General features: G+C 46.7%; 1 protein-coding gene across 5 annotated transcripts in view; it reads right to left on the bottom strand.

Annotated features, from left to right (window-relative positions):
- Positions 1–18263, bottom strand: part of Patr-1 (Protein associated with topo II related - 1) — a 246701-nt gene that overhangs the window by 43629 nt on the left and 184809 nt on the right. For all 5 annotated transcript variants that reach the window (XM_055078308.2, XM_072285096.1, XM_055078309.2 and 2 more), the window contains 2 exons: positions 13840–13961; positions 7388–7508 (listed from right to left, as the gene is read on the bottom strand). In XM_055078308.2, coding sequence (XP_054934283.2) covers positions 7388–7508; positions 13840–13961 — 243 coding nt within the window. The remainder of the gene's footprint in view (positions 1–7387; positions 7509–13839; positions 13962–18263) is intronic.

Below are 18263 nucleotides of genomic sequence, written 5' to 3'. Positions count from 1 at the left end.
GCGGGACACCAAAACAAAAATGGCGGCCGGCTGAGCAAGCCGAAAGCGCCGAACGCATTTTTTTTTTTTCTTCTCGTGAGTACATTACATGCATTGAAACAGTTTTCTCCGTATCAATAATGAATAATATCGTTAATATCGGCAAGTTTGCGGCAATAACGTAGCCATGTCCACTTTGAGGGGGCAGAAACAGGTGGGCGCGCTTAGCTGCCAGTGACATAGAAACACATGGCGGGCATGCTGCGGAAACTGCGGCATCTGTCTTCACTACTATCCTAATACCGCACGTTTGCGCCAAGGGTGGGTGAATATTTTAGCTGTGTTACAAGCGTTGGCGTATGAATAAGGTAAACTTTGAACGTATCAGTGTAAACGTGGCTACTATCGTTGCCGCTTGCGTTTGTTGCTTGCCCACGAGTGCAGATGAGAATCGAAAGGCGCCTTTTTTGTTGTTGACCACAACCATTATAAAGCCTACACATAATAAAGGAAAGTTTGGTTGTACCTCTTTTTGTCATGGAAGTGCGGAATGAACGTAATGAAATGAGGCATCTACTTAAGAGTGTTTGGTGCGTGCAGACCGCCTGGTTCGTCTTGAATAGTCGTACGCGTAGCATTCAACAGATGGTAAGCGCAATCATAATTAGCTCGACTTGGCACACGACATATTGCTGCGGCAAGTTCGGGGTGCGATCATTACGCGGGAAATAAAAAAAATCGAATTTTGACGACAAAATTCAGGGGTGCGATCATTACGCGAGTGCGATCATTATGCGAGTAAATACGGTAGTACTGTTGGTTGTTTGTTACAGACTCTGTTACAGCGAACCTTCTTTCACTATGACCTGCCAAATATTTTACTTACTAATCCAAGAAAATTCTGGCAGGTGATAAACCTCGAAAAAGCATGTGCAAGTACTTTTACGAACGAGCTGCATAAATCGGGGACAGATTTATTCTGCACTAACATGTTCAACAACGCCTTTTCTTCAGTGTTCATTAGTGAAATGGGGACACTTTGTCCTCCGCCAACCACAAATATACAATGCAACATGTCAGCCATCACATTCACAGCACGTGGGCTTTTATCTGTAATAGAAAATATTAATTTGTCTTCATCATCTGGCATTGATGATTTAACTATAAACTACTAAAAACTCAAAACATATTTCTGCAGCGTTTCTCTCTTTGTTATTTTCATAGTCGCTTTCCACAGGCACTATGCCAGAGGAGTGGAAAATGGGGAATGTTATTCCAGTCCACAAATCAGGTAAAAAAAATTATCCCCTAAATTACCACCTCATCTCACTGACAAGTGTTCCCTGCAAGATCATGGAGCATGTAATCTACTCTCATATTATGAACTTTCTAGACGCTAACAACTTCTTTCATCCTTCGTAGCACGCATTCCGCAGGGGCCGCTTGCAGGACCCAGCTTGAACTATTTCTTCATGACATTCATGCTAATCTTGACAGTAACATACAAACAGATGCCATGTTTGGATTACTTGAAAGAGTTTGACAAAATATCTCATAAATGCCTATTACTAAAACTTTCTCGTTTGCATTTGCATCCTGATATCCAAAAATGGCTTGAGCAATTTTTAACTAACAACTCGCAGTATGTCTCATTTAATAACCATGCTTCTAACATTGCACCCGTCACATCAGGCGTACCATAAGGGTCCGTCCTTGGCCCCCTTCTCTTCTTAATTTATATTAGCAACTTACCCTTGCATGTGTCCTGCCATTCCGTATGTTTGCCAAAGACTGCGTTATTTACCGCGCAGTCAATACCATTGCTGAACAAACAGCTCTTCAATTTTACCTTAACCAGGTGCAAGAAAGGTGTGATCTTTGGCTGATGACACTCAACTCTAATAAATGCAAACTTGTCTCATTAACCCATCGTCATCGCCCACTTTGTTTTTCTTATCGGATTGGTAACGTCACCGTGGAATTAGTAAAATCCTACAAATACTTAGGTGTCATCTTGGCTAACGACCCAACTTGGAACACGCATTTACTTATGTTATTTCATCAGCTAACAAAACACTGGGATTTCGAAGACGTCACCTTCGCTTTGCTCCATTGCATATAAAACTGTTAGCCTATAGATCATTTGTAAAAACAAAACTTGAATACGCATCTACCATCTGGGATCCGCATCAAGCATATCTCGCAAATGCCCTCGAGGCAGTTCTAAATCGCGCCAACACGTATATTCATTTCGCATACCCTTACAAGGTCAGCATATCGTACTTGAAAAAAGAATCTTCCTTATCGCTTCTATCCTTTCGTCGCTGCACTGCCACCCTTTCTAAAACCCACAGGTTCTACTATTCGACGCTTAATCGCCCACCATAAATTGTTTCCCCAAAGTGGTGCCAGTCAGGACGCATTGGCCATCCCCAGCTGGTAGCACAACCACATTCACGCACAAATACATTCGCAGCCTTGTTTTTCTACCGAGCATCTCGAAACTGGAATGCCCTTGCTCATCAAGTTGCTGCCGTCACCTGCTCTTCACAATTTGTTCAAGATGTAACAACTTTTTATTTACAGAATTGAATGCATTATAACGCTTGTATATGTTGTATCCCCACCCCTTATGTAGTGTCCCTACTACGGGGTCTTGAAATGAAATGAAAGTTGCCGTTTGTTGCCATATTTGCTCCAGATAGTCCGTGCCACATTTTCGACACCACTAACTTTGCGTGAAAAAGCAAGCGATGAATCTTTGAGCAGCAGAAGCAGCGATGGCATCATATACGCTGCACATTTTGACTTTGACCCCTTTGCCACCAGCTCAAGTGATGAAACGTGGCCTCCAAGTAGCGGGCCCGTGCAAATCTTGGAGGTAATAGATGAAGACAACGTAGTAAACGTGGTCAGCATAGACAGAGGCATTGGTATTGTGCAAAATGCTGCTCATGCCTTTCTTCACTATTGAGTGCTGCAGCTTTATCGCTTTATTTCATCATATTTCTCAGGAACAGTGCTGCTTAGCCAGCCGTTCACGGGAGATGGAGTCTGGCTCTACTTCACAAAAAGCGAATTGTTATGCATGTAGATTGTTCGCTTCCGCCAGGGCTGGACAAAGATACAGTTAAACCTCAATATAATGAACTTCCATATAACAATATTTTCGATATAACAAAGTATTTAACTTTTCATAACCTCTTGTCCATAGAACACCATGTTATTAGAACCTAAATATAACGAAGTGTGTTTGTATGCAATTTCAATGTAATGAAATTTCGCTTCCACAGCAAGAGAATGCCGTGACAATAAATGGAAACATCTGTGGATGCAAATGGTCAAATGACTGAATTACAGGCGGCTGCTTGCAAACGCACCTCTCAAGTTGCACGCGGCGCAACAGCGGTAACCGCCGAAGTGAAGCAGCATTATGTTCTGTATAAAGCCCAAGTGCGATAAGATCCTATCGCGCGCCGCACACTTTGTGCTTTAGGTGCGAGGGTGAGAAAGAAAGATGGTGGCCTCATGTATGAGTTCCGCTTCCCTGCACGAGCAAAGGGAAAGTGGGGGAGAGGAGCCAGCTCGCGGTAATGCAATCAAGCGCACAAAAAGGGCATGGGGAGGGGGGGCAGTAAATTGGCGCACACCTTGGCTCTGGCTGTGCATGGCTGTAAGCGCGGCTGAGCGCATACACAGCTATGCACTCTGTATTAGAGATAATCTGTCGCATGTGCAGAGTGGGCGTGCCGAGACGGCGTGGCATCATGTAAGCTGCCTTCCCACCCGTTTAGTATAGAAGGTCACATAATCTCGGGTTGTGGTGACCCGTTGGAGCGAGAGGCAGACGAAGCATTCAGTCCCTGCTGCCGGCGCTTTTCATAATAGCGTCGTCCCAGTGCGGGCTACACTATCAACCGGGGGGGGGGGGGGCATGTTAAAGTGCGATCATTATGCAAGTAAATACGGTAGTACCGCAATTATTGTATCCAATTCGATATTTTCCATTTGTACCTTAAGATATTTAGAGACATTTGCAATTTTTTTTATGATAGATCTATGTAATGTAGCAGCACACATGTATGCAGAAAAATGTTTGTGAGGAAATTTCTCCACTCTGACCAACTTTGTTTCAATTGAATGAAATGTCTGCTAGTATCTCAAGAATTTTGTCTTTCTTGCTAAGGTATAATAGTTTCATGCCAAAACAATGTGTGAAAGCGACTAGATGCAAGGCAACCCCGTTCCTGCATTCTTCAGACATTGTAACAAATAACATTCATTTGGGCTAGATGGTGCGTACTTGAAATACTCTCGTAGTCATCTTGGTTGGTGCTGTTCCTTCCTAATTGTAACAAAACAACATGAAAAAGAAACTTCGATAACAACACTATCTACCATGCGCTAAAGCTGCCTAACGGTGGCCGTTGGAACCGCAGGCGGGCCTCGTGCCAGAGACACCTGCTTCCACTGCAGGCATGACTGAAGTGTGAGTGTGTGCGATTTGCCACTTGTGCCTAGATAGTTACTTCTGCAGTGTCAGTGTGTGCAAGGAAATCACACTGTACAACAGTGGACCTGTGCCCGACTTCACAGCTCTCTGGGACGACATTTTCTCCTTACGCGCCAAGTGTTTGCCACAGATGAGCATTAACATGCTTGCCTATGCAGTGAAGCTCATCGCCAGTATGCAGCTTTCATTATAGCACCCCGGCCACTAATGGCTTCATTTACCAACATTCTTTATGCATACACTTGCTTCGTTTACATGCTGCGCTCTCTTATAGTAGGTTGAGGGAGCACCGTCGCGCCTGCAAATGGTTCGTACAGGTGCGGCCACATGAGAAGCCAGCGATGGTAAAGCTTGCAAACCAGCACGATGAGCTTGAGAAAAATAGCACATATAGGACTCTGGAAATAATTAAGGGCTGATTGTTTTTATGCTTGCATCTTACCACTGTCTGCAGAGCATGGACTTAACATTATGCAAAAAAAGTGAGGCGTGCAGACCAGACACAAGAGAAGTGGACAACACGAATGAATTTGCATAATGTTGCATAATGAATTGCATAATGAATCCTTACCAACTAGGTCAGCTTTCTGTTGTTCTGGACTTAACATGTTACATTGTTAAACAAGTAGAGTGTTTCGATGATTTCACGAGAGCACGCGAGTGATATCGGAAGATGCCATAGCTGAAAATTTGCCTCCCTGGTCAGTCAAGAGCATATTGCTTTTATATCTCACATTATTTTTTAGTGCCATCACCATTTTTACTAGTATCACCCTCACACTCAAATGTAGAATTAAACCGCATGTTGTGTCGCTTGTTGTAGTGCCCCCGAGTCTGAATAGCCAATCTAGCGTTTCTTAATCAGCCAAAAGAGTTTGTTGACACAATGTTAACACCTTGAAAGCAAATACAAAGCATGGCAATAAATAATTTTGTAAACCACGTGCTACATTGAAATCATTGATATCGCTACCGCCACTAAGAGAGGGAGGAACATGAAGGTTTCAGAATTGACCGCAACGCACGACACAGCTGGGGTAAAGTGAATATGCATTAGTTGCAGACATCAGGGCTTCAAAGGTGAGGTGTTTCTTCATTACCGCAATGCGATGTTAAGAGGCATTCAAAACGAGGTTGGATGCCCTGTCAAAAGCCTTTAATGCTCACAGATGCCAAGTTATACGGTCAACATGTAGATAGCTGAGGCAAGCATACACCGTACGTTATAAGCCGCAGGTTGCATTTCAGTGCCATCAATAGGTAAAGCAACAGCTAATTCCGTGCGTCGCATGGGTGATTATGTGATGTTTTTTTGAAGGCGTTGTAATCTGCTTTTCCACACGGAGCCCTTGGTTCAAAGCATCTAAACACAAGCGCTTCACAGCTTCGCTCTGCATTCTCTGGCTTAGCTTTTCGTATCTTAATTTTTTTTTTCAAAGGGGGGCATCACGTCTCATCAGCAACAACAACCTAATCTTTATCGTATCTTCTGGACTATAGATGAGGTGACCAAGTTTAAACAACCCGCCATGGTTGTTTAGTGCCTAAGGTGTTGGGCTGCCAAGCATGAGGACGCATGATTGACTCCCGGCCATGGCGGGCGCATTTCAACAGGGGTGAAATGCGAAAAGACCCGTGTACTTAGATTTAGGTGCTCATTAAAGAACTCTAGGTGATCCTAACTAGAATTTTGTTAAGCTGCTGCATGCTTTGTAGTTATGTGCGGCATATGTAAACAAATGCCTGCGCACGTGTTCACGACCCAAGGGTTTTGCGCGATTTTACGCTTTGGCTGAACCTTTACTTGAACTTGCTTTATTGCATCCGATATCAGTAACAAAATATAGCAAGGTTGATATTTCTCTGGGCCCTGCCTGCCAGATGGGTCAGTGTGCGCACACAGTCGGCATCGCGTCTGGCTGCAGCCTCAGCTTTTTCATGGATATCCCAAATGTGGCGAGCAAGCGCAAATCGTTCTAGCTGTCTGGCGTGAAGTGTTCTGAGAACAAAACAAAAGCATCAGATGAGTGCCAGTTCTTCCTGCCTACATTCATCTCCCAAGCCTTATGCTCGACTTGCTCCTTGAGGAACCTAAAGAACAATACTTGCTCCATTTGCTCTGGCATCCCACTGTGCTACATAGGCACCGCAGTGGCGTTGTTTCAGCCGCTGCAAGTTGAACTATTCCAATGGCAAGCTGAACAAAGCAAAAGTTTCCCGCATGCGTGCACAGCAGAAACACAGATTCTTTGCTGGAACATACATGCTCGCTCGGCAAGCATGCAGTGTGTGACATCATAGTGCACGAACGTGCCAATGTTGCTCGACTATTATGCCGTTTGAGGGTAATATAAAAAATTCATTTAGAAAATAAGTGCTAGCTCAAGTGCACTAAAATTTTATTAATGTGTTCTTGAACGCATAAGGATTACCTCACACAATACAGATTATGATCGAAGATTTCGTGTCACGCCCCCTTTAAAGGGACACTAAGCAGAGTAAATCAGTCTGGACCAGCAGCCTAGAACAGTAACGCAAGCTTTCAGTGCAGCAAGGAACAGGCCAGGATAAGTTTTGATGCATCTTATAATTCAATGCATTTTTAAAAAATAATTGAATAACTACATTTAGCAAGAGGCTACTAAAATCTGCAAGGTCACAGAAAACTGGTACAGGAATTTCAAAACAACATTACGATTTGCCTCATTTTCTGATTGATTTTGGCTGTTAAGAATAGTTATCGTTCTTGCAATCAAAGATGCATTGTCTATTATTACAACTGTATTAGATATTTACCTTCCTTTAAAGCTACATTAAACAATGCACCTGTACCTTGCAACAAGAGGCCCACGACACAATGAAAAAGCAAAAAAACAAATGCAATTGTGCGCTTACTTGGTGTGTAGCTTTTTGATTCTGTGCGCACTCGCTCTGGTCGAATGAATTTTAGTTTGTCATCGTCGCCCCCATCCACACCTGGCAGTTCTTGTTGTTGAGTCTTCTTTTTGGTGAACATCTATAAAGTAAAGGCATGTTTTACGAGTTTTCAGGTAGAGAAAAAAAATTCTTAAGCTTTCATGCAAACCAGTCCTGTGCCCTCAATGCAGGTGCTGCTAAATAAAAAGGCCAATAAAGAAATATACTTCCAGGAATTTTTTTTGCTGCCTTTAGCCCTCGCACCACTGCAGAGCCTTGCACTCTTTTTGTTACATAGTGCTCATTTTTGTTCTTAAAGAGGCCCTGAAACATTTTTTGAACTAATCAAAGAATGGCCGACCTATTAAAGGACGTCACTTCATGAATCTCCTCCTAGAAAATTTTTTTCGAATCCAAGTATAAGCTGAGTTAGAGGTAGTTATCGCATCGATGTGCAGCTTTCACTCTCCATTTGTCTACACTAGCGTGCTGGAATCTACACAAGGAGGAAGGAATAGGGGCAAGGCACTGGCCAAAAGTTGGTAATTTTTATATTTTTTCTTTACAACGCTACTTCTGGTTAAAGCATGCGCAGCGCTCTCTTAACCCGAAATGGGTGCTCGGGCTGCCTCGCGTTGCCACGCATCTGGAGTAACCAATCAGGGCATGTGGTTGTCAGACCGTCTTGCTGACGAGAGGGCACGTCCCGGCCCCCTGAGGCGACCACGACATCTACACTTGGCAGCATGCTGGTGTGATCTCAGAGGCCATGTGCAGTAGATGCAGGTACACACAACCGTCCTGTGTAGACAAGTGCAGAGGCAAAATACCTTTTTGGCCTTTATTTTTATTTTTCATTTATTTAACTCAAAATTAGCAAAACAGTAGACTACCGCTAATTCGACCCCAGTTAATTCTATTTTTCAGTTGGTCCTATCCTGTCCGAAGGTCCCACAATCGCACAATCTATTAATGGCTGTTGTTCCCCCTGTTAGGAATGGCCGTACGGGGTGGCAACGCGCCAGCTTTCAGCCCGCTGCACGTGTTCCAATACCACCAGACGGGGCGCACTTCAGAGAACTGCGAATGGCCGGCAGCCACGTGGCGCGCAGTCAGCTCAGGGATGTGGTACTTGGCCGAGCCACCCGGGACAAAGCAGAGTTCTACGAAGCCCTCTGACGTCGGCACCGAGAGCTATGCAGTACTGAGAACTGTGCGGCACTGAATGCTTTGCGGCACTGAAGGCTTTGAGGCACTGAAGGCTTTGAGGCACTGAAAGCTGGGCGGTACCAAGAACTGTGTGGCACTGAATGCTTTGCGGCACTGAAGGCTTTGAGGCACTGAAGGCTGGGCGGTGCCGAGAACTGTGCGGCACTGAATCCTGTGTGTATGTGCGGCACGTGTATGTGAGCCCTCATCCTCCTCCAAGTCGACAGCCCTCATCCTCCAAAAAGGCGGGTCATCTTGAATGACGTCGAACTATGACGTCAAGCAGAGAGCTTATAAGCAGCGATTGTCGGCTGCTAGAGTGTGCTCGTGTCATGCTCTTCGTAGTGAGCTGAGTGCTCTTTGTCATGCTAGGAATGTACTAGTGAGCTGTGTGCTCGTAAGCTGTTTGCTGTATGTTAGTCTTGCGGGCTCCATATGGGAGTCGCGCTAGACTGCCAATGTATCTTGCTTAAAATGTTAATACGTAAATAAATCCTGTTCACCGAGTTCCTCTCTACGACCTTCAACTCCTTCAAATGGTGGCAGCGGTAAGGTCGTCCGACGAATCTTATACCCCTTGCAACCCCTTGTGATGTAGCTGCTGACGATATTGCAAAGGAGAGAGCAAGTGATCGTTGACTGCCTTAGACCCAAAACTGTAAATTCCTGCTGCAAGCAGTGTAATAATTTTTGCCTTGCATGTTCACAGGAGCCTCATCTACAAGTCTGCAACATTTTCTCACGGAGGCCCCTTTAAAGTAGCAATTTCCAAAACGTGCTTCCTTGTATGTTTATTTTATTTGCACTCTAGACAGTTACCATATTTACTCGCATAATGATCACACATTTTTCTCAAAAGAATTGATGCAAATTCAGGGGTGCGATCATTACACGGGTTTAATTTCCCACGAAAGGAAACATTTTCTTTTTTCATCCCGCATTTGCTGCAAGAAGACAAGCAGGTGGCTGCCGCTGTCAGTGCAGGACACCAAAACTAAAATGGTGGCCGGCGGAGCAAGCCGAACGCGCCGAACGCGATTATTTTTCTTCTTGCGAGTACATTATGCGCATTGAAACAGTTTCTTCCGTATCAGTAATTAATAATATCATTAATATCGACAAGTTTTTGACAATAATGTAGCCATGTCCACATTGAGGGGACAGAAACAGGGATGGGTGCGCTTAGCTGCCAGTAGCATAGAAACACATGGCAGGCATGCTGCGGAAACTGCGGCATTTGTCTTCACTGCTATCCTAACACGGCACGTTTCCGCTAAGGGTGGGCGAATATCTTAGCTGCGTCACAAGCGGCGGCGTATAAATAGGATACACTTCTAACGTATCAGTGTAAACGTGGCCACTATTGCCGCTCGCGGTTTGTTGCGTGCCCACGAGTGCAGAAGAGAAGAATCGAAAGGCCCCCTTTATGCTGCTGTTGTTGACCAAAATAATTGTGGAGCCTACAAATAATGAAGCCGAGACAAGTTTGGTTGTAGATTTTTTTCTTTTTCATCGAAGTGCAGAAAGTGATGAAAGGAATAAAATAGGGCATCTGCTTAAGAATGTTGGGTGCGTGCAGACTGCTTGGTATGTGTTCAAGAGTCGTTCGCGTAGCATCCGACAGAAGCGCGATCATCAGTAGCTAGACTTGGCACACGACATATCGCTGCGACAAGTTCAGGGTGCGATCATTACACGGGAAAGAAAAAAAATCAAGTTTTGACGACAAGATTCAGGGGTGCGATCATTATGCAAATAAATACGGTATATGGATTCTCCAATATTTTGTGCTGATGTTATCAGTTTGATACAGTATCTACTATGTTTGCTGAATCTTTTCCTTTGAACTTGTACCTTTAGTATGCTTATGCGACCAGCTGCCTTGGCACCTGAACATAGCCTGCAGCCTACATAATAACTAAATAAATACAGTGGAACCCCAGTTATACGTCCCCCGGTTTCGCGACTACCCGGGTTTTACGACGGGTTAGTGCAGTCCCGGTGAAGTCACCATAGAAGCAATGCATTAAAAACACCGGTTATCAGAGGCAATTTTACGTCTGACCCGCATTAAACGATGACCCTTGCGAAGCGCGGGACGGAACAGCGGACGAAAAAGAAGTGCCGTGGGTCTCTTTCCTTGCTTTGTTTCTCCGCATGCGGAGCACTTGACACCGCTCAACCGTAAAGCCCCTTAAACTTAGTAAAGTACTGCCACGCTTTGAAGAATGTCGCCTCCTTTTTGTGCGCTCTGGCCGAAGCCGACGCCGCGTCGCTATTGGCCTAATAGCATCACGTGGGCCCTCGCGCCATGCAACAGTGACATTTTTTTCTCGAGAAGCGTCTACGGAGTGGCGAGGAGCGCATTTTGGCGCTGTTGCTACGCTCGAGCAGTGTAGGCGGCGCCACGGTCGAGGAGGGAGCGTGAAAGAGGAGAAACGAGGAGGAGTGAAGGCGGAGGAGGAGAGTGTCACTACTTTACAAAGTTTAAGGGGCTTTACTCGACCGGTTCTCTCCCCCACCAGCAGCCGCCCGCAATGCTCGCTGTGCTGAAATTACGCCTTTTCTTCTCGACAATCACTTCCTCCCTTTCTACTCGGTGGCGTCGCCTCTCGTCGCGTTGGGGAAGCGTTCCCCCCCCCCCCCCCCCCCCCCACAAGCATCTGCCCGCGACACCTACTGTGCTGCACCTTTTCTTCTCCACAATCACTTTCTCCCTCTCTTCTCGGCCGCGTCACCTCTCGTCACGCCTCTCGTCTCATTGGGGAAACGTTTCTCTCCTTCCAGTCGACAAGGTAGTGCGGAGCAAGGGTACTAACAAGTGCGTCAAGCAAGGGTACCGGAAGCGGTTAGTGCAACGTCGGCTGGCGGCTATGGAGCGCAGAAAGTCGGAAAAAAGGATCACTGCGCTCGACGCCATTAATTTTATTGCCAGTTCGTGGAATGCACTGTCACGAAGCACAATCGCTAACTCGTTCAAGCACTGTGACTTTAAGCAATAGAATGCCCCCTCTGCTGGAGATGCAACAACCTCAATGCCGCTCAAAGCCGATGCAGGCTTCGCCGCCGCCGATTTCAAGGGTTTAAACCTCACCACGACCTTCGCCGAGTACGTGGAGGCCGACAACACTGTTGCGATCTGCGGCGAGGTGTCGCTGGATGATGCCATCAAGGAGCCTTTGCCTAGTGCCGACATCGCTGCGACATCGCTGCGACATCGGACAACGAAGACGCCACAGATGCTGTACCTGTGCCTACCACATTCGCCGAAGTGCTACGACACATAGACAGCACCCGGAACTTCATCTGTTTATGCGACGCCGCAGAGGACCTCTTTTTGGACGTTGCCCAACTCGAGCGAAAGCTCTTGGTTCACGAATCAAACAAGGTCCAAAAGAAACTTACTTTAAGATTCGCACTGGCTGGCGGCAATCGTGGCAGTAGAGTGCTGTAAAGGTTTGTTTGAATAAAGCCTGATTGGTACTTGTACTGCAGCATTAATTCCTATCGCATTTACTTTTTTGGTAACTTGGGTTTCCAAGCCCTGCAGAGTATGTTAGTCGTTTATATTGAAGTTTCTCGTAGATCCATCGCGCGAAATAAGTAATATTTTACTATATATTTTAATCATTTATGTTCAAATTTTATAACGCCCACATTTTACGCCGCTTTTTCGCGGTCCCAAGAAAGTCGTATAATCGGGGTTACACTGTAACTATGAACGTACGTAACAGCATACACATGAATAGAAATAAATGGTAGTAAGTCGTCCAATTTACTTATATAAGTACAGTAGAACCTCACAGATCCCTTTATGTACGACTTCCTGGCACCAACACTCTCGATTAAGAACACAAAAGATGACCGAACACAGTTGTGCTTCTTTTTTTACTGTTTCATACGTTCCCAGAAAACGCAACCTTTTGGTACCAATGTTTAGCACATCACCAAGCTGCAATCGCGCCGTCTGCTAGATCCCATGTAAACATGAAAGGCGCAAGGTGTGTGCGATTGAGACCAGTAACCACCTGTTGCAGCAGCTTCCTTGCAAAAATCACCTGTAAAAATGCCAGCGTGCATTCAGTTTCCTATTCCAGTATCAACAAATCTCCTCCTGGGTCGTCGCAGGCTGCATTCACAGTTATCGCGGCCAACTCTATTGTGATAAGCATCTTCAACTATCCGCTTCACAGTGCATGGGGTGTACAGGACATTTTATATAGGCGATAATAACCTGAAACGTGCAACGACTCCCTGCTGCAGATGGTGCAAAGTAAGCGTCATGCTTTGCTCTGGTGGCATTGGTGAGGGACCCAACAAACTTGTTGGGTCCCAAAAGTGTGCATTTAGTGATTGTATATCTTATTTATGTTAAATACAGTTTAAAACTTTCCGGCGGCATTGGAGGCATTGTATTCTGGCGTTGCCCATCAGCTTGATTTAGTTTTGGTTCCCTGCCACCATCTTAAAACACTATGCAATAGGAAAAGGACATGTGTGTCTCGGGTCGCTCGGGCCCCACCAGTTAAATGCGCATTGGAGTCCTGTGCTACAATGATTCGTGCCATGTGGGCACGTCAAAACTTTTTGCCAGAATGCCCCGCTCTAAAAAGCTGGAAGACCCAGGCTGAATTCGAGGAGCAAAAAACATAACCTTGCCAAAGCTGCAAAAATGACAACAGGCATCTCGGGCGGTCGAGCCCCACCAGCGTTGCATGCATCGGCATCTCGTGTTGCAACAATTTGAGCAAGGCTTCGCGCTACGTAACGTTACATTTGAGTCTTAATCTTTTGGTTACTTCAGATCATATGTTTTTCTGGCTGGTATGTTGCTTCTCGTGTTCTTTTCCAAAATGTATTAACAAGGTTCTAATGTAGTTGGAGAGGCTGAAGAATGATTAAAACAACTTCCCAGAATCCTACTTCTAGAACAACCACACATAGTTTCATTAGCCTGGAAAGTCACAGGAGATGATGCAAAGCATCCTTATGCATATGTTAATCTTCAGTTTCAGAATCGCTGCAGCACGCTATCTCCATCACTAAGGTATTGGTGCAACATCAATCTAAGGTACTATGTGTATACACAGCCGAAATTTAGATTCACAGGCAAGATACTTAATTTCCATGCACATTTTCAATGTAAAAGGTGCAGATGCTTTCCACAGGAAGCAATCTGCAGTGCTACATTGCTCATCTAGTTGCCTACTATAGCCACTCACCACATAGTAGTAATCATCTACATCTGGGTTCTCTGGCTGCACTTGGAGCAGCTGGATCTTGACCAACCAATCCTTTTCCTTCTGTGTCATGAGCCCTGCATAAGGGTCATCTGACTGCTCGCCTATGAAATAGAGAAACAACAATAAAATCCTTCAGAGAACAAAACATGACGTGGCCCCTTCAGAAAACTATTACAGTCGAACCTAAACTAATGAAATTGTACTTGCAGCAAAAAACTTAGCTAAATTGCGAATTTCTTTAATTTGAAGTTTTAAAGTTTCAGCATTAAAAACAACTTCACAAATCCCCAGAGCATTCCAGGTGGTTAATATTGTTACGTGCAGAAAGAGACAGATGAAAGAGGCTATTTACAGGCTATTTACACTGGACTGGAGCCAGAGCGCCAGGCCGACATTCACTCGCGCCAAGGGCACAGACCCACTTCGTCGTCGTTCTCGCAGCAGCTCATCCCTTGAGCATCGTTTGATGACACCGTAATATTACCCCCCGGCGGCAAAAGCACCGTCACGGTGCTGTTAAATATCCAAGGGGCGTGGAGAGTTGTAGGGTTTGAGTCGGGCGACGTGGACAATGTCACTGGTTGTCACAGCAGAGGATGTGTTGGGCGTGGCTAGAACGATTTCTTAAGTGACATCGGTCACTTGGCGAAGCACGCGATATGGGCCCGTGTAGCAGGAAAGCAGTTTTTCAAAAAGGCCAACTTTACGCGATGGTGACCAAAGCAACACGAGGGTGCCGGGCACAAAATGGACTACATGGTGACGGAGGTTGTAGCGTTGTTTCTGCTTGTCTTGAGACACTTGTAGACGAGCGCGCGCAAGTTGGCGAGCATGGTCAGCATGGGCGATAGCATCACGGGCATAAGCGCTAGTTGATGCTGTGGTGGACGGAAGCACAGTATCCAGTGGTAGCGTCGGTTCACGGCCATACAAGAGGTAAAAAGGAGAAAAGCCAGCAGTGTCGAGACGGGAAGAGTTGTACGCAAAGGTGATGTAAGGTAGAGCCTGGTCCCAGTCACAGTGGTTGTCTGAAATGTATTTGGATAGCATGCCTGTAAGGGTTCAGTTCAAACGCTCAGTGAGGTCGTTTGTTTGAGGGTGGTAGGAGGTGGTAAATTTATGCTGTATTGAGCAGGCACACATGATGTTGTCAATGACTTTGGCTTAGAACGTACGGCCACGGTCTGTTAGCAATTGACGCGGAGCACCATGAATCGAAATGATATCATGCAGGAGGAAGTCGCAACATCAGTTGCACAACTGGTTGGAAGAGCGCGGGTTACGGCGTAGCGGGTCGCGTAGTCCGCCGCGACTGCAACCCCCTTGTTTCCTGATGTAGATTCCGGAAATGGGCCGAGGTCTAAGCCGACACGATGGAAAGGCTCGGCAGGGATGTCGAGCGGCTGCAGGTAACCAGCGGGGAGCTGGGAAGGCTTCTTGCGTCGTTGGCAAAGTTCACAAGTGACGACGTAACGTCGTACGGAACGGGCAAGGCCCGGCCAGAAAAAACGGCGACGTACGCGGTCATAGGTTCGAGATACGCCGAGGTGTCCAGCCGTTGGTGCGTCGTGAAGCTTTTCTAGAACGGTTGAGCGGAGGTGTTTAGGTATGACAAGTAGGAACTCAGAGCCGTCCGGATGAAGGTTACGACGGTACAGAGTACCGTCGCGGAGGACGAAGAGGCGTAGTGTGGCGTCGGCCGGAGAGTGTTCAAAACTGTCGATGAGTGCTCTGATGTAGGTGTCACGATGTTGCTCGTCGGCGAAATGAAGCAGCTACGACACAGAGAATACGCAAGCAGCACTGGTAATATTGGAGGAGTCAGGGTCGTCAACAGGGTAACGTGACAAGCTGTCAGCGTCTTGGTGCAGGCAGCCAGACTTGTAGACCACGGAATATGAAAATTCTTGTAGCCTCAAAGCCCATCGACCAAGCCAGCCTGTAGGATCTCTTAGCGATGAGAGTCAGCAGAGAGCATGATGGTCAGTGACTACGGAAAAAGGGCGACCGTAAGGGTAAGGACGAAACTTCGCAACCGCCCAGACTACAGCAAGGCATTCTCGTTCCGTAATGGAATAGTTGCTCTCCGATGGTGTGAGGAGGCGGCTTGCATAAGCAATAACGTAATCCTGGCCACGCTGACGCTGGGCTAAGACGGCACCTACGCCATGACCGCTGGCATCTGTACCTAATTCTGTAGGGGCATCAGGGTCGAAGTGGGCGAGAATGGGCGAGGATGGGTGGTGAGGAGAGAAGAGTAACGAGACGAGAGAAGGCGGCGGCTTCTGCAGTACCCGGCGAGAATTGTACGCCTTTCTTCAAAAGATTAGTGAGAGGTCTAGCAATTGCCGCAAAATCTTGAATAAAACGATGAAAGTATGAGCATAGCCCTACAAAACCTCGAACGTCTGCGGCTGTCTTCGGAACCGGAAAGTCTCGGACGGCGCGAGTTTTGTCGGGATCAGGCTGTACTCCGGAAGCGTCAACGAGGTGGCCCAGAACAGTAATTTGGCGGTGACCGAAATGACATTTGGACGACTTAAGTTGCAGCCTCGCCTTTCGAAATACATCCAAGTATAGCTGTTAGACGCTCAAGGTGAGGGTCGAACGTGGGCAAGAAGACGATGACGTCGTTGAGGTAGCAGTGACATGTGGACCATTTGAAACCTCGGAGCAAGGAGTCCATCATACGCTCAAAGGTGGCAGGGGCATTGCATAATCCAAACGGCATTACTTTAAATTGGTATAGGCCATCAGGTGTGATAAACACGGTTTTTTCTCTGTTCATATCGTCAACAGCAATCTGCCAGTATCCAGAATGAAGATCAATAGAAGATAAATAGTTGGAACCGTGGAGGCTGTCAAGGGCGTTGTCTATACGTGAGAGGGGCTAGACGTCCTTCTTAGTAATGTTGTTCGGAGGACGGTAGTCTACACAGAAGCGCCACGTGCCATCCTTCTTCTTAACCAACACTACAGGTGACGCCCAGGGACTCGAAGAAGGCTCAATTATGTCTTTGTCTAGCATTTTGTTCACTTCACTTTGAATTACTTGGCGTTCCGACGCAGAAACTCGATACGGTCATCGGTGAATAGGAGTAGCATCGCCAGTAAGAATCCAATGCTTGACCGCGAGCGTCTGGCCTAAAGGGCGATCGTCGAAGTCGAAAATATCTCTGTAGAATGATAACACTTGGTAAAGGTCTTCAGCCTGCGCAGAAGACAGGTCCGTCGCAACCATTTGCTGTATCTTGGGATCGGCGGCCGAGGCTGGCACGATGGGCCTGCTAAGCTCGCAAGAAGCATCGGTCGATAAAGTTGCCACGTGATGGTCGCCGAGACAATCAATGTTGGCAAGGCAAATACCTTGCGGTAGAATTTGCTTTGCCAATCCAAAGTTAAAGATAGGCATGAAAGTGCGGTTCACAGTAATAGTAAGTATACTGTGAGGCACGGTAACGTCATACTGTAGTGGAATGTCGGGCAGAGGAGTAACGAGGTGCTCGCCATCAGAGACTGTTGAGGAAGACAAGAGTTCATTTTTTTTTAAATGCGAGGGTATATGCCTCAGGGCATACAGGGGTATGGGATGGGGGTGAATAAGGATGATTAAATGAATGAAAAAAGATTTGCTGACCTAATGAAGTCCAAGAGGGATCGATAATGCGGTCCCTGCGTCCAAGCAGTGTAATCGCTCGGATTATGCGGCGAAAGTCCCGCTGCTGCGAGGTGCCGGAGCCTCGTCAATTTCAGTGCAGGGCAAACCCACAGCAGGTGGTGGATGTTGGCTTCAGCATTGCGCGATAGGCTATTGATTTTGGCGGCAGGCGAACAAAGCCGGTGTGGCGTAGGTGGCACTGGGGTGCGTCAGAAGGTTCTGTGAGGATTGGCAACTCAAGGCGAAGGGTACTGGCAGAGCAGTCAATAAGAGCAGAATGCGCGGAGAGAAAATCGAGGCCGAGAATGAGGTCATGGGGGCAATGAGCAATCACGGTGAAGAGGACAGGAGTGTGGCGGCCGGCGATGCTAACACGTGCCGTACACATGCCAATGATAGGCACAGTACCGCCATCCGCAATGCGGACGACACGTGCCGACGCTAAGGTAAGGAGCTTGTTCAGTCGTCGTCGGAAGGCAGCACTCATAATAGAAAGATGTGCCCCTGTATCGATGAGTGCCATGACAGGATAGCCATCAACGCCAACGTCAAGAAGGTTTTGGTTCGTGTTTAATGTGAGCAGAGGATTTGAGGGCAGTGTCGACAACGCAGCTTCACCTCCAGAAGCTGCAGTGCCTAGTTTTCCGGCTGGGCCCGGGAGGCGATAGGCGGCGAAGAGAAGTGGCGGGGTTGGGGCGAACGAGACTGATGGTGTTGAGGAGAGGGCGAGCGGCTGTAGCGAAGG

Source organism: Dermacentor andersoni, chromosome 10 (genome assembly GCF_023375885.2).
Source record: "Dermacentor andersoni chromosome 10, qqDerAnde1_hic_scaffold, whole genome shotgun sequence".
NCBI classification, from domain to species: domain Eukaryota; kingdom Metazoa; phylum Arthropoda; class Arachnida; order Ixodida; family Ixodidae; genus Dermacentor; species Dermacentor andersoni.
This window is presented reverse-complemented; position numbering and strand designations above follow the sequence as displayed.